Genomic DNA, 16,884 nt, shown 5'->3' on the forward strand with positions numbered 1-16,884 from the left:
CCTGGGGCGTTGCGGCGGTGGATCTGTGCTGCATCTGACACGGGGCGCCGAGTGCCGGTGCTCCCCACGCACCGCTCCCGCACAGCCCAACGCAGCACAGGCGCGGGGCGGAGCGGCCCGGCCGGCCCCAGTGCCGCGCGTCAGCACCGCCCAGCCGGCACGGGGGGCGGCTGCTCGCAAAGCCCGGCGGGGGGCGGTCCGGTCCGAGGGAGCGGACGGGAGGCGGTTGCCCGCAAAGCCCGGCGCGCGGATCGCGGGCCCGGCCTTAAGATGGCTGTTGTGCGCGGGGCGCCGCCGCCGTCGTAGAGCCGCGAGGAGCCGCCCGCCGCGCCCCGCCGCCATGGAGTGCCCGCACCTCGGCTCCAGCGTCTGCATCGCGCCCGACTCGGCCAAGTTCCCGCAGGGCTCGCCCTCCTCCTGGTGCTGCAGCGGTGAGTGCTCCGCGCGGCCTAACGCCGCTCCCGGCCCGAGGCGGCCCGGCCCGAGCGCGGCGGGGGGCGGCGGCCGAGAGCCTCTCCCGGGCACCGCCGCGCCTTTGTTCCCCGCGGCCGCCGCCCCGCGCACCCCCCGACCCCCCCCGAAGCGCGGGACCCTCGGCGGGAGGTGCGGCTCAGGGCCCTCCCCGCGGGAGGTGGGAAGGAGGCGGCGGGCCGGGGGAGATCCCGTCCACGCGGCCGAGCGGCTGCCGCGTGTCCCGGCGGGCGGAGGGCGAGGGCTCGGCGGCTGCGCTCCCGGGCCGGGCCCGGCTTTGTGCGGGGCGGAGCGCAGCCTCGGCCCTCGGCGGACTTTGTGTGCGCGCCGTGCCCGCAGCCCCTTCGGCCCGCGCCCCCCCCGCTCCCACGGGCGCGGAGGAATGCGGGATCGCAGAGCTTTTGTTCGCCCCGGGAGCTGCGTGCCTCGGCGCGGTGCGTGCTGCCGGTGCGGCTTTCGGCTACCCCAGATTACTTCTTGTTTTTTTTTTTTTTTTTTTTTTTTTTTTTTTTTTTAAATTTTTTTTTTTTAAGTAGATGCGTTTGGAAGCGCTTTACGGAGCGCAGCTGAAAGCGGCGTGCCGGGGTGCTGGGGCGCGGGTCCCCCCGACAGCCGAGGAGCGGCCGAAGCGGGGCTCGCTGCGAGCCGTGCGGAGCTCCCCGCGGGGCTCTTTGTTCGCCGCTTCCATAACGCGCAAAACCGCCCTCGCACCGGTCGCGCGGTGCTGTTGTTGGAGGGCTTTGCCTGCGAAGTTTCCGCGTCCCGGTGTTAGAAATGCAGCCTTTGGACGGACGGCTGCATTGACAGCCTGCGGTGGTGGCTCTGATTTTTGTGCGTTTCTGTCTGTCCCAGCCGCAGCGGGGGCAGTTCTTCTCGGCGCTAAAGCGCGAGCAGCCCAGCATGCGTGGTCGCGGCTGGGTCTGCTCCCAGCAGCAGCACCACACTGCTGTGTGCATGGCAGCACGCAGAGCCCTGCGGGTGGAAATGACAGATGGAGGGACGTGTTGGCTGTGTTTTAAGGTTGTTTCCGTTTTTAAGGAAAGGTAGCTGTCCTTTGTCTAGCAGAATCTGTGCTGTAGTGTGGGAAGTGTGCTGCCCGAGTTCTCTCCCGCGGTGGCAGCTTCCTGGAGCCGAGGTGTGGTGCTGCTGCTTCCTGTGGCAGAACCAGCGCCGTCACTGCAGTGCTGTGGTTACAGGGGGAGGACGCTTTGTAGGGGAATAATCCCCGTGAGTGGCTTGAAGAAAAGAAGGAGTGCAGGAAAACTTGGTTTTTTTTTTGTTGTTGTTGTTGTGTTTCTTTATTAAAAAGTTCTTTGCGAGACACCTAACTCAGTAACTGTTGTCTGCAGGCTGTTGGGTGAGCAAAGGTGTCATCCAGAAGCACATGGCAGTAGGGAACCACCCTGTGGAGAGCTTCAAGTAGATTAACTAAAAACATATCCTCGGCTATTCATAGAGCTTCTCAGCTTTAAAAATAGGCCAGTTTGCAGGTACAGGGTCCTGCTGGGCATGTTCCCAAGTGGAAAAAGGTCAGCAGTCACAACAGCGTTTTCTCTGTCAGTCGGAGGTGTTTGCCCAGAAGGGGGTTGCTGAGCATGCGGTGGTTTGCCAGTGTCTGGGGGCAGGAGGAGGGAGCTGGGCTCATGGGGAACAAGCAGATCTGTAATGATGCTGTGCCTCAAGGAGTGCCTCCCGTCACTGTGCTTTTAATAAAGTCCATCACATTGAGGAGTTGCACAGAGCTTGCATAGAGAACTACTAGGTAAGAAAGAATGTTGGTATGCTGAATCTCAAACACTGTAATGGGCAAACAGCAGGCTCGTGTCAGCTTAATCAAAAATAATTATTTTCAGAAATGACTTTTGTGTTCTTATTCATCTGGTAAAACGCAGTGCGTTCCTTCTGAGCTACAGCTGCTGGTGTATGTTGTTAGGTTTGCTTCCTAAAAGTATAGAGTGCTCTCTGTTTCTTGTCTGTGCTTGTTTCAGGGAGATTAGTTTTGAGAGATACGTGACACTGGTTTCTGTCTGTCCACAGTAAATGCAACTTCTTACTCACTGCAGCTTGGTAACGTACAATTAAATAAAGTGACATAAACATCTTGTAAAAATGTAATGCATTTCCCATTGCCTTTGATGCTGTTTTCCAAGGTCTTGTGGACTCGATTCTCTTTGTTGATGTTGTTGCTTCAGCTGCAGAAAAACGTTTAAAGGTAATTTTGTGCAAAGTGTAATTATACAGCATCCGACACCTTGCGCGTTGTCTCAGAATGACTCAGACCTCGCGGCCCGTCCTCTGCTGAGTACTGCTGACCTTTCCAGAAAAGGAGTGCGGGTGAAGATAGCGATGCAGGAAGCATGGCTGGCTGGTCACTGATAGCAAGGCAGTGCCCATGGGTGGGAGAGTGTGTTCACACTTCAGACCAACAGTGGCTATTTTTGTCACTATCTTGACTGCGATTTGAGGGCCTGGAATTGTCACACAGAGTGAGTGACAGACGTTTGTGATTCACCTCTTCCTCTCTTCTGTGAATGCTCTCCATGGCAGCAGTACTGCACAGGGTAATAGGAATGCACTTCTGAATCTTGTGGAGGCTTATGACTGTACTGTGGAATGGTGCTGCATTGGAAGCTGGTATTTGGAAGCCAGCTTTGCCAAGGTTAGGGAATTGAGAAGCATGTACACCAGCCTGAATTACTCGTTTGGCCTAAGTCAGTTCCCTGAGAAGCTACCTGCAGCATTGTTAAGGAGGCTCTGAGGAAGCAGCAAGGGCAGGCACTGATGGCAGGTGTGCTGGTCAAGTATGAATCTTTCTGCTCCAGGTTAAAGAGCAATGGTCTGTGCTCTTTTGAAGAGCTGCTGTTACCAGTGTGTAGTTGGAGTTTTAAGCACTTCTGTGAAGGAAAGCCTGTTTTCCTCAGTATTCAGTCCTGTCATGGGTGCTCTGCACAGCAATACAGAAAGCAGTGTGCATATGCTCTGGGAGCTTTAGGGCTGTCAAAAGAGCACAGGACACATTTTTGAAGATCCAGAGGTAAGGCTGCTGTTGCAGCTGCTGTAATTGAGCATTTAAGAGGAGACAAAATTCATATGTGGACTAAAGAAACTGAAAATTGCTTTAAATTAGTGCAGTGACATACTGTGTGCAGATACCTGCTGATTCCACACGCCTCCATTTCTGAGACTAACGCTGAAGTTGGAAGCAGAGTAGCTGGAGGCATTGGCAAGAACGCTGTGGAGCATCACCGTTGGTGTGATGTGCAGCACCTTCGGCGCTGCTGTGCAGATCATGCAGCTATGAGAAGCACTGTGGAACAGCTCGGATGTGGTGCTGCCCAACAACTTCTGATAGGCTTGTGAAACCGCGGGGAGCTGTGCCTCACCTCAGCAAGACTGCAGTCTTTTAAGCGCACTTGTGCAAGTCCGAAGGATTTTGTCAACTTCTTTCTGCATGGCTGAGTTGAACGCATCGGTTGGTTGATGTGGAGTTGAAGTTATTTCTATAGAAGAACTGTGATAGACAGACAGAATTGTGTCTGCTGACACTGAGATCCAGTGAATGAGTTTTACAGGAGAATTGCACTTCTGGAGCACATTTAAGACTTGTGTTTCAGAATATCTTTTTTTTTCTTTTCAGTAGTGTAATTTTGTTAGCTATCGAAGAGCAGTTCTGGCTGCAGAGTGGTATTTCCTGCTACAGCAAAAGGTCCTTGCCTGACATCTGTTTCTTGCATTCTAATTTCTGTTGAATGAGAGCTGTAATTTTGCAGTAGGTCAGAAACATATGTTGTGGCATTTCAAATGACGCTGGGACTAGAAAAACTATGGAAAAGAGCACATACAAGGGAGCAGATTGATTGTCATAGAGGTCTGCATGCTGAATTGTAACATTTTTCTTTTTTAAGGTAATTTTCAAAATGTGGTTTTTTGTTTTTTCCTTTTTTTTATTTAAAGATCAGAATTACCCCAGATGTCACTGAACACTTGATTTGTGTGAATGCAAATGTTTTGGACTGAGTAGGAGAGCCCACCGCTGTTGTGGTCTTTGGAGGATGTCTCCAGCTAAATGAGTTACACTGTGCTGGGGTTTGCTGGAGTGTTCTGCCAGGCTGTGGGGCTGTTGTTATCAGGGCCATAAGAAAAGCACCACAAAAGCCCAGGTGTGCAGGCTTTAGCCATCACTGGTTCTCTTTCCATCCCAGTTCTTGTTAGTGCTTCTTCACCATCTCTGTGAGTTTTTTGTCTTTTTCCTTTTGTTACTCGAGATCCTTGTTTCTTCTTCCATTCTTAGCAGAAGATGGGAAGAAAGAGAGCTTGCTGAACATGGAAGGGATAGGGAGAACTTTGTTCCTATGACCAGTCAGCAGCATGCAGACTCAGGGTAAGCTTGTGGACGTAATGGTCTGTGTATGAAGGTGATCTCTCGTCTTTCCTATGTCTGGAAAATGAGTTTGACCTGATAAAGACCACATTTGATTATTATTATTTTTTTTTAGCCTCTTTTATTCAGTCATGCTCTGAGGTTGAATAGTTGTTCATCCATTTCTTTGGGTTAATGCAATGCAGGAATGCTTCTTAGTTATTTTTCAGACTTCATAGGCTGTTGTATCTCCTTAAGCTCATTCCCTGGCTGTTTTCAAGTAAAGCTTATTAGCTTTGGCTTGTATTGTTTTAGACTCAGTCTTGTTTTCATTAAAACTGTGAACATTTTTTTTTCCATTTGAATCTGTTGCTTATGTATGGGACAATAGCTATCATAATCTGTATGATAGAATGCAGTGCTTTGGGACAGGTTTTTTAGGAAGATTTCTGTTTGTTGAGGTGAGGTCAGAGTCTTGGTTTCAGTCTCATAGGCTGGACCTTGTTTTCCTCTGCAATATGAAAAGAGGAGTGTTTGATTTCAGATACTTGGCATTTTTAAAAGAACATTTGAGTAAAAAAAAAACAAACCCCAACAATGTGAATTGATGACGCTTCATGTTTTCTAGGCTTTCCTTTGAAAAGTTTCTTTTATTCTACTCAACAAAACCCCAATCAAAACTTGAATGTTAGCTGATGAAAGAAACTGCTCCAGAGGAAGGCAGTATGCAAACATCTAATCCATTGCCTTTGTTTAGAAACTCATTCTAATCTTCATGAGGATCTTGATGCTAAATTTTGAGGGACAGATTTTAGTCCTGAGGATTCCAAATTAACTCTTCCAAGTGCACCATCATGGTAAGGAGACAGGATGCACTGGAAGTGGGATAGAGAGGCAGGACAGACTGCATTGAGCCTGGCATGCTCTTGCCTTAGCTACAGATTAGTTCAGATCTCACCACAGCTGGTTTAAGTGTAATCAGGACAATAAAGTTCACCTGCCTCTTCTAATCCCTTCAAGATGTGCAAATGGTTTAAAAAAAAAAAAGAAAATTAGAAATGCAAAAAGCAAATAGAAAACAAAACAAGAACTGACCCAGAGCTTTATTGTTGCTGCATTTTTCTGATAGTCAGGCATAGGGCTGCAGGGTGCTGAGGCCAATAGAATAGTGAATTTTTTGTTGTTGCATCTGTGCCTGAGGTTTGTAGTGAAAGTTTCAGACAATGTTTGGAGAGAAATAAAGCTTTGAGCCATTTCTCACTTGGTCTGTGCTGCTCTTAGTAAGCTGTTCCTGCATCGCTTTCTGTTTTGTTGGTTATAAATGTCTTTCGGGTAGCTGAAGAGTGGTTGAAGGCCATAGCAGTCCATGGAGGTTAGAAAGCGCAGCTGCTTCAGAAATTCAGAAAACTAGCTGAGGCTTTTCTGATAGGTGTTTTGGGATTATCAGAGCAAACAGTTGTTTTTGTGGAGTGAATCTGAATAATACCAGGTCAAATACTGCTTTATGGTATCCTTGTTATTGGGACCGTGTAAACTTCTGCCCTCCATTTCCTTGATACTAAGAGGGCTTCTTGAAGCGTAGCTGACATGGTAAATGTGCTTCACATTCAGCAACCTCTACTGGTATGCCAACACAATGTTGTTTTTTTTTTTTTTCCTCCTTTGGAATATTTGTTTGGTTTTGGATCTTGAAAATGTAGCTCTGAAATTCCTTTGACAGATCTGATTACCCACTTGAATCCAGTCCCGCTAACCGCAGGCAGCCTGCCCAAATAAGATAATTCTTCCCAACGTTGGGCTTTTTCCCCCTCGCAGTGTTGCACCAGACAGCTGTTTTGCTTGGGAGCAGAAAGGTGCTGGGCTTGGGGGTGGGTCCTCATCAGAACCAAATGGGCAGGTATTGATTTAGTTGTTTTTCAAGGCGAGTTGTATGTACCTCTTGGAATGCAGTCTGAGTGCAGTGAGTCCATGTCAGAATACGAGTGCATACTCTCACAACTGCCATGGCCCTTTTGGACTTGTTTGCCTGTGTTTGGTTTGTAAAGTTTCCATAATATTCTGCCCACTGGGCGTTTTGCCCCCTAAGATATGAGTTAGAAATGAGTCTTTTGCATAGTATGAGGGAAATAGGAATTGAATGCAAGTGCTACAAATGAGTAAATTCATAACTAGATTAGCTAAGGAAAGCAAGAGGCCTTCTTGCTGTTTCCCCTTGTTCCCTCCTGCTCCCAGCTTGACTCGTTTGGCCCGAGATTGATTGCTGACTGATTCAAGAAGATTCTTTTCCTTAAGGGTTTGAAAATTACATTATACTTCTGGCTTTGCTGTGCTTTTACTGGCAGCTGTCTGAGAGTGACTGTTAGTGTAATTCATTTCTGTCTTGCTCTAACATAAAGATTGGATCACTTTTTTTTTTTTTGCACGTTACTGCTGTAATACAGAACAGTATCTGTTTTCCTGTGAAGGCTAGTGTTCAGTTTTCATACATGTAAGCGTGTATGTGTGTGTGTATTTCAATGTGAATACTAATTAACAAAGTAGTCTGTGCATTAAAATCTGCTAGACGTGTACTTTTGCTTTACAGACTGAATAATTGGGTCTGATCAGTAGTGTTAAGTGACCTTTCCTTCGCCCTAGCAGAGGAAGCACAGCATGCTCTGTGTCTCGATTCTGTTTGTGATCTGAAGCCTTTCTCCTTGAGCTTGTTTAACCACTTCCTCGGAACTGGTGCGTCTGTTTGCACGGATTGAATGCAGAAAGTTTGCCTTTCCCACCCATCTGCTTCTCCAGCACTGAGTTTACAGGCAAACTAAAAGCACGCGGTTACCAAAGTGCAAGATTTTCAGTGTGGAATTCTAATAGCACAGTGAAAATGCTGAACTGTAGCCCTCATGGTTGAGGGTAATGGATGTGGGAGGTGAATGAAGTGCAGCTGGAGCTAATCATGTTGCACTCTGACAGACATTGCTCGGTGTTAGAAGCGTGGTGAACTCTTCAGTGACCTGCTTGTCCTGCTCGTTCTATGAAAAATGCTTTACCTACCCACGTTGTTATGTTCTAATCCACTGCTTGTTTAGTATGTTCCAATGAGAAGTGTTTTACCACTGTAGCAGAGTGGTCCACTGTAACCATCTGTGAAATGTCTTACTTGGGACTGAGCAACGCTTTTGTTCACTGAGGAGGGCAAGAAATGCTGCATTTATTGTTATGCATGAGCACAAACAGCAGTTGATTCCATGAGTTCAGGCTATCACAAGGTAACTTACTTGTTTTCTCACTAAATACTCAGTCTTTCTGGTTTTGGCTGAAAGATTGCAACAAAAGAAACATTTGCTTATTTTTCTATAGCTCTAAGGTAAGGGCAGCATCTTTTTATCATCTTTAGAGTCTCTTGAATTCTGGTACTTTTGGATGTGATTTCAGGTAGGCTAAGACTTGACATGGTCAGGACTTCCTTGCATGTCTCTTTACAAGGGTATGCAATGCTGAAAGAATGGTTAGCATTCCTGGATTGTCAGCAGTGCCTGCCAGGAACCTTGCTTCCTTCTAAATTTTCTTAGTTTGATTTAATGTAATTACATTTAATATTTTCTGAAGTTTTCCTGTGGCTTCTGGATGCTGGCTGACTTAGAAGCAGCATTTAAATAATCTAATTAAAAATGATCTCCCTTCTGTTTGATTTCATTTTCAATAGAATGCGGTTTTTCTTAAAACAGCCAATAGTGTCACATCAAGTGAACTTCACCTGAAAGATTTTTAAGCAGGAAATGTATTTTTCTAATATCAGTAGTTTTGAATGAATTCAGTCTATTTCTGAACTTCTCGTAATGGTGCTAGAGGTAGGATAGAAAGAAGAGCTTCATGTGAAGTTAGGTTTGAAAACAAGTAGGAATACTCTTTAAAACCTAAGCAGTAAAATGTCTGGCCTGTAACTGAGGAGTAGTACACATCACTTGTATTCAAAGCCTGGCATGTTCTTTTTTTTCCTGCTTTTTCTGTCTAGAAGGCAACATTAATCTACTCAGAGGTTGAAAAATACTCCTGTAGCATTTTCCTGTTTCAGTCACTTGGATTTCATTACTCAGTTGCTCATCTGGAAGTGGCTAGCTTACAGTTCCTTGTATGTGGGACAGGTACCTTCAGATCTGTACAGTTTGGCCCTCCCCAGCCCCCCACAAAAACAGCCACCATGGTCGCTTAACTTGGTGTTTGGGTAGTTTTGAAGGCTTCTTTGCTTCCGCTGATATATGGCTTGTGTCAGTGCCAAAGAGCCTGGTGGTGCTCATAGCCAGGTCAGCTGCGGTCTTGACTGATGTGCTGTGATGAGCAGGGCTTCTGCTTTGTGCCCCTAGAAGCTGTTCTGTTGCATGAGCCGTGGGTTACAGAGCTCATGGGTCGCAGAGCAAGAGTGCACATGGCTCTAATGTGCATTTTAAGTGGAACACCCTCAATTCCAGTCTCAATCATAGTGTTTGGATGTTCCATCTGGAGCGTAGAACACGTGTGCTCCTTGCCACAGAGGCTGCAGCAGGGTTAGAGCTGTGAAGTAACTGCTTACTGCTCACTCATACGGAGCGCTGTGTGCAGCAGGAGGAAGTGGCGGGGTTGCTGCAGTGCTTATGGGTAGGAGGTGAGCTTGTTAAACCTGAAGCATTCACATCTTGTGCACGAAGGGAGATTGTGCACAGCAAATCACGCTCCTCATATGTTTTACCCACTCTGTCTGCATCCAGAGGGCATTGCAGAGCTGCAGACCAAGGGGTGGGCAGAGCCTTTTTGCGGTGCCAGCCCAAGTGAGAGCATCAGCTGGCACGCTGTCTCCTTGGTGTTTCTCATGGGCTGATGACTGGAGCAGTTGTTCCTAGACTACCGGTTCTCACAGTTCCCTCTCTCAGATACCTGATACTCTATATTATATATTGCATTGGGGAAATTCTAGGCAGTCAATTCAGAGCTGCTTTGGCAAGTCTCCCTGAAAGCTGTGTGTGGAGGGCTGAGTTTTAGGATCTCTTACCCTTGTCTGCAGGTGAGGTGACACGCGTGCCTGGGCTGCTAGGCGTGTTCGTAGGAACCGCCCAGCTCTTTTTGCAGTATCGGTCAGCATCTTTTTGGAGCAAGACTGAATAATGATGCCTTGGTGCAAAATGGTAATTGGGGCAGGGAGGGGTTGTTAGGAAGAACGGTTTATAAGTATGGGAAAGGAAGAGCAAGTCTGAATTCTCCAGAATGCTGAAAAGCATTGTCACATAAATCTTTGGGAGCTGATGCACATGTCTGCCTGCACAGACACACAGCAACACGCTGCGTATATATAGCAGGCGTGTGTGTGTGTGACCAAGTGCTTGTTTCTGGGACAGTTTGCATAGCGTGATACCAGTATGCCAGGGCAACCACAGCTATGTAAATATTGCTGCTGGTGCAGATACTGGCTGCGGGAACAGTGCCCTTTTCCAGTCCAGCTTTTATCAGTATAGCTGAGCTATTATGTCAACAAATGCAGAACTGGAGGAAGGCCATTGAGGCTGAAGCTGTCTCTGTGCAGGCCATTATGCCAGTGTAATTTAACCGCCTGGTTATAGCAGGAAGATGTTCGTGTCGGTACCACTCCTTTGGAGTGCAAAGTCCAGGCCATTTTTGTAAAGGATGCAGTGTTGGAAATAGCTTAATGACTCTACTCTCATTTCCATTTGTGCTCTTGAGGACCAGAATACTGCTTTGATGGTGCTGATGTTTTAAAAGTGACCTTTTCCATAGCGATATAATAAGGACTGTATTAAAGCTGGGGTGCAGGTGTGCTTCAGCAGTTGCATTGGGTCAGTTTTGCTCTGGCTATGGCAGATCAGCTCTGCCACAGGGATATTGCCCTGCAGAAACTGCTTCAAAACTGCTTCGTGCCTGCCTCCTGCTCATCCTGTTCCTCCTCTTGCCAGCTTCTAAATGGTGCCGCATGCTATTAAACAGCACTGTTAGCTTCCTAGGTTGTTTGTACATTTCTGCGTACTTGCAGCTTTCCCACATCAGAAAACTGCAGCTCTGTTCTGCAGGAGTAGAGGGTTTGCCAGGAGCCTTCTTGCATCATAGGGCTGTGCTCGGAGTCTGTTTTCTGCAAGGAAGAAAAGCAGCCAGGGCTCGGGAGTAACATTTGGGTCATGTGAGGGTAAGATGGGTGGGGGCCTGTGTGAGTGCCAGCCGTGTTGGCTGTGTCACAGCTGTTCTGCTTGATGCAACTTGGTGAACGTTGTTTGTCAGGGTGCTTCACGGGAAGTGAAAGCTGAAGGGACAGGGAGGAGCAGCTGTGTGAGACACGTGTCTGTATGTAGTGGTGATTGATTGTGCCCTCGCTCGGGATGGATCGATGCTCTTCATTTGCACAGGGCTCTGTGGGCTGTATGGCAGAGAGGCATTCATGTTTTGTTTGGATCATTCTGTAAAAGATGATATTTGCATTTCTTGTTACATGAGGAAGAGTTTTTGCCCTTCTGAATGATCCCATATTAATGTGCAGTGGCAAACAGTGCCCTGTTTTGAACAACCCTGTGGCATTGCAGGTTTGTTCTTCTTTCTCTCTTGGTGTGTCAGAGCCTTCTTTGCCTTACAGCTCGGGCTGTTCTTAAAGCACAGCTGAGAACCATTCCACGTGGTCATGGTGGTTCCACTTTAGAAAGCCGCTGCTGTGCCCCTGCTCGTATGGTACTAAATAAAGGGTAACAAGCACAGATGAGTTTTTATGTTGTTAAGGTGTGTGTTGGACAAAACTCTTCCAAATTGGAGGCTGCTAGTGAAGTGCACCCCTCCTCCTTGTTGTAATTAGCACTAGAGGTCTGTTTGAAGGGTGATGTTCCAGGGCGGTGCAGTGTGCTCTGAATGGAGAAGGAGTTTGCACACTGAAGCCACGCGCCTTCATGTTAGCACTATGTTTGAAAGGAATAACCCGTGCTTTCTTTACAGATAAAGCCTAATTCAGGTTATAAGCAGCTCAGAGCATTTCTTGTCTTCTTGCTGTGTGTTCTGTTGTACCTTTTTGGAGCCCTAGCTAATGATTAAGGCTAATTTCTGCCTAACTTACTTTCTTAACAGCAAGTAATGGACAGTAACTGCTTCAGAGTCTGAAGAGTACCTAGAAAGTCAGGCTGGGAGGGCAGGTGTCTGAGCCAGCATCAGAAATGCAGAATGCGGTCTCAGAAACCTTCAAAAAGGAGTTACACAACTCGGAACAAAAATCCCCATGGAACAGAGCAGCTGTAGGTCAGAAATGCAATACTGCTGTGTTTCATCTTCGTGGGAGTCACTTCCATGTTATTTGAGCTCTCTGTGGGAGGAGATGTTTGCGCAGAAGATAAACTACGCACTTCTAATGTGATGCAATTGGAGCAAAGTTCCTCCTGAAAGCTGAAGCAAACAAGTGAGCCATTTTTTCCCCTGCTTTCTGATGTAAAGAGTAGAAAACAATATTATTTGGCAGCGTGCAGTTTGTGGGTTTGTTTGCAGGCCTGGTGTGGAGCATGCACTCTGTGTGAGTGCTGCAAGAGGAGCCCTCTCAGTGTAGCTCAGCACTCCCTAGGCACACAGTGCTTACAGCACCTGAATGTGACACTGCAGTAGTCTGGTATGTAGAGGAAATGAATAGTTTGCATCCTGGTTCCTGGGCTTCCAGATTGAGAACCCATCCCAACTACAGGTGACGACATAGGGACAGCAGGGATGCTAGTGAACGGGTGGGAGATCTCTGCTGGAATTTTCATCCAGGGACGAGTGCTTCATGCTTCTGGCAAAGCACATGTAGGGTGATGGAAGTGGATTTGTAATTGGTTGTTTTTTCATGCAGCACTTAAGCAACTATTTGATACCATATCTTTGTTTAAGTACGGGAATGCTTTTGTCTTTGTTTCCTTCTGGTTAATGTTTTACCTTTCAGTTTCTGTAATTCGGGGAAATGAAGTAGTATCAAGTCAGACCAGTGGTCCATTTTGCATGTTTTGTTCTAACAATGGCCACGATTTCCCCTTTGTTTGCTCTTGTTTGTCAGAGTAAAATTTGGATTTTCTTAATCAACTTTTTCTATTTTGACAAACTTCTTCCTCTTACACCTGAAGAATAGGGCAGAACTGCTCTGCCTGGCGCTGTGCCATCCACAGCAAGACTGCCATCACAGTTTGGGAGCCATCAGCTTGAGAAATGGGAGAATTCACTGCTGAAAATCCAGCAACAGCAGAGACAGTGTGAGCAAATGGATTTCCCAAGTACAGTAATTGCAGCAATTGAAGGAACTTCCAGCCTTCACTGAAGGGCTGAAAGCACTGCCCAAGGGGCACTGATGGGGAAGCACAGCTGTTTCACAGCATGCAGAAATAATTGTGCTTTTTTCCTCATAATACAATCTTTATTCCATGGATTGGGCCCACGAATTAAAATACAATTATTTGTCATAATAAGTACAGACTAGACAGTAATTCTCCAGGAAGCAGTGTTAGAGTGGCTTTTTTTTTTTTTTTTTTTTTAAATTTAATATCTGATTTTAACTAAAAAAGGCAAAATTGAATGATGGAAAAGTATACCAGCTCATTTAAATACCTAAGGTAGTGACTGACTGCTCTTCTGATTCAAAACTGACCCTGTTCTTCTCTCCCTCCATTGCCCTTGACTGGCAGTTACTTTTCATGTGTAGAAAAATTAGGTGGTATTTTATGCTCTTGTATTTTTGGGAAAATTGAAGCTATCTTTTTATTGCTGCTTTTTGTCCTTACACAAGTGCACCTCTTATTTTTCCTTCTCCATCACATTACCTGGGTATTTAAAAGTGCAGTGATATGTCTGTAAATGCTGTGTTAATGGCCTACACAGATGTTTGTACCTGTCTGGTGGGCTGCTGATCTCCCTTGTTGTTTCTCTGCGTTCTGCCTGCACAGATGACTTTGTGTGGTTGTTTTGCTGTTAACATTGAACACTAGAGACATCTGTCCTGGGTTGGGGTGAGTTGGGGTGTGCAGTTTGTGTGTCTCCACCCTGGGATGGTGTTCCATCAGTTTTCAGTATCTCCCGCTTCTTACCCAGACCTTTTGCTTAAACATTTCGAAGTTAATTTCACTTTTCTAGACTTAGAAGACATAGCTAAAAACTCAGGTTATCAGTAAGGTGGTTTTCTCATGTCTTATTTGCAGAGCACAGCCCTGCGCTGCTTTTGAAGCATTCAGCAATGTGTGCGTGACTGAGAGGCCAAAATCCTTCTGGTTAAGGCCTTTACCAGCATGCAGCACGGGCATAATTATTGCAGACACGGCATGTATCTTCATGTGTGACACGGTACTTCATCTGTGTGCTGCTGAGCACATGGCCAGGCTTTCTCATGTGTGGAAACGGCTTCTTGTGTAACAGGCTTTGTGAAACAGAAATGAAGAACTCTGCTTTTATGCTTTTTCTGTGCTGAGTGAGCTGCCTTATTACAAATGAAAATAAATGCTTTAAGTATTCCCAGTGTTTTTACAACTTGGGCTTCTGATATTTTGAAATGCAACACAGAAATGAAGTAGACCTCACACAGATGGAATGCAAACAACAAATGTAAAACTTCATTGGGCTGTAACAGGCCAAAGAGAAGGCTGAGGGCCTTAGCAGCAGTGCTGCTGTTGCGGTGTGGGCTGATGAGCAGATTGCTGCTCTGTGTAACTGCTCTCCAGGTGGATCATGTAAGTGTAATAGCAGAACCTTGACACTTTTCTTTTTCTGTCTTTTGTAGTGTGCCGGTCAAATAAAAGCCCGTGGGTCTGTCTGACGTGCTCCAGTGTCCATTGTGGAAGGTGGGTATCAAGTGTTGGTGTGGAAGTTATTCAGCCAGACCTCTGCTTGCTTGGCTGAGGCAGTTCGTTCAAGAGGTTCCCAAATGCCTTTGTTCCCTGAAGGAAGCCTTGCATGGCTTTGTTGGATGCTGTGTACTTACACCAAGCATGTTTCTTTGCTACCTTCTAAGAGTCTGGAGAATGTACCCAGTGCAATTATTGTCCAAAAGGGGCCTGAGTGCTGGATGTGATCTGTCAGCTCAGTCCCTGGGTGCGTGGTTAGCAACCTGCCTGCAGCTGGGCACTGGGACTTGTGCTCTTGGAGGTCCTGCCATGTCAAGCCATTATTCCACAAAGGTGTCTGGAGAGCAGCTAATGCTGTGGGCAGTTGTCAGGTTCCATTCAAGATGGAAACCCTCAAATCCAAGTTGGGCGCAGCTTAGGCAGAAAGTACCATAAATGTGCTGCAGTATAATTCTGGAACAGAGCAGTTATCCTGCCATGTACGGGCTTCTGCAGGTTCCTTCAGGGCATACCTACTGATTTTGCATCCGCTGGAGCACAGAAAGGATTTCTGTGGGAACGAGACAGTCAGTGCTATTGTTTGTATGTCAGGGTAACTGTCGAAAAACTGCTTCTCTAAAAATGTTCCTGATGAATAAAATATTGAGTCTGTAGGCAGTGTTACCATTTAGTGTCTGAAGTGTGAGCTTTTGTTCTGGGATGCTGTCAGTAAACTTGGTGAGGTTGAAATACATCCTCCAGGTCCCACTGGGAACGTTACCAACCAATTACAACACCAGAACATTTCTGGTGGAAGTGTGGCTTCATAGACTGTCATTTGCACTGTCAGCCAAAAAGCCACCTCCTGCAAGCACGGCTGTCTGCTCTGGTTTCTGCCAGCACAGCAGTGTCCCTGGCCACATGGCTCCACTAGCACAGTGCATTAGCAGAACTGTTTGTACCTGCGTGTGAGAACAAATCCAGACCAGAAAAACCTTCATGTGGGGATGGGCAGAACTCCTGGCAGTTGGCATTAAGCAAGAAGTGTGTGGGGTGTGGAAGTCACCTCTGGTCTGGCCATGCACTTCTAAGAGTTAATTACTTGTCAGCTGATGCTGAGGACTCTTGCATTTGTGATGACTTTTATTAATTGAAGATGCTTGACTTTCTGGGGAGGTATCTCACAAGTTGGATTTGAGAATGCTCGCTGTGCCAACAAAAGAGCTGTAGGACTTCAGATTCTTTTCTCACCTGTGAGACCCATGCTGCTAAAGTAATCGCACAAGAAATGAGTGCTGGGTGGGAAAACAAAGGAGACCTCCAAGAAAAATAGATGGGAAAATAATATGTAGAGCTAACCACATTCTGAGTGTGTAAAACAGGAACAGTGCTCTCCTTGGTTGTGGAGGTGAATGGGCCTGGTGAGGGCCTACATGCTGGCCCTGGGTGCAGAGGGCTATGCCTGTGTGTGGCTGCTATGAAGACAGTGAAAAACTGATTTGGACAAAGTGGGAAAGTAAACAGGTTAAAAAAAATCAAGTTGACTGATGTTTTTGTGTAGGTGAATTGCCTGTTTTAATGCTTTATGATACTGCGTGTGTGTTAGGTTGTGATGTGTTCTGGTGGATTTTGTTATTTTTGTTCTGCTTTGTTCACCAAATGTTGGTGAAATAATTGTTTACAAAGCCTCACGTTTTTTTCTCCCTGTATTTTAGATATGTGAATGGCCACGCCAAAAAGCATTATGAAGACGCACAGGTTCCTATGACCAATCATAAGAAAACAGAAAAACAAGAAAAAGTTCAGCATACTGTGTGTATGGATTGCAGTAGCTACAGTACATACTGGTAAGAGTTTCAACGCAGTAATTTGACAACCTTTTACATACTGGAAGCTGTAAGCTTTAAACTCGTGTGGAGCGTTATATACATCATTATGTACTTCATCTCTTGATTTCCAGACCTGGCTGCTTTAAAGCAGTTATGAGATAACCGTCTGCTTTTGCATGTCTTGTGTAGCATTGGTTGTGGCTGCACTCCTGTGCTTCAGTGGCTTAGTTCAAACTTTTGGATGTAAATATAACTATGCGGGTTATGTGTGTGTTACATACACATACATGTGTGGTTTGGGTTTGTTTAGAACCTGCCTTTTTATTGCTGCTGTTCAGTAACTTTACTCCTTTCACCTAATGGATGAGCCGTTCGTGGATCCTTTATTTGTAATACCAGGAAGTTCAGTAGCATGCCATACATTCTGCCTAAGAGATGTGAATGTGAG

The 16,884-nt window shown here is 46.4% G+C and overlaps 1 protein-coding gene across 7 annotated transcripts in view; it reads left to right on the forward strand.

Moving 5' to 3' along the window:
- The window catches only part of USP3 (ubiquitin specific peptidase 3), a 38,238-nt gene continuing 21,354 nt past the window's right edge, over positions 1-16,884 (forward strand). Inside the window, exons 1-3 of one of the 7 annotated variants that reach the window (XM_048956181.1) lie at positions 1-431; positions 14,565-14,625; positions 16,323-16,454. In XM_048956181.1, coding sequence (XP_048812138.1) covers positions 341-431; positions 14,565-14,625; positions 16,323-16,454 — 284 coding nt within the window. In that variant the 5' untranslated portion in view covers positions 1-340. Of the gene's footprint in view, positions 432-476; positions 906-4,460; positions 4,853-6,750; positions 6,867-12,214; positions 12,234-12,364; positions 12,510-14,564; positions 14,626-16,322; positions 16,455-16,884 lie in introns of those variants that run through there. The other 6 variants (XM_048956178.1, XM_048956180.1, XM_048956182.1 and 3 more) reach the window with 6 other exon arrangements.

The sequence above is a fragment of the Lagopus muta genome, chromosome 10 (genome assembly GCF_023343835.1).
Source record: "Lagopus muta isolate bLagMut1 chromosome 10, bLagMut1 primary, whole genome shotgun sequence".
Lineage (NCBI taxonomy): Eukaryota > Metazoa > Chordata > Aves > Galliformes > Phasianidae > Lagopus > Lagopus muta.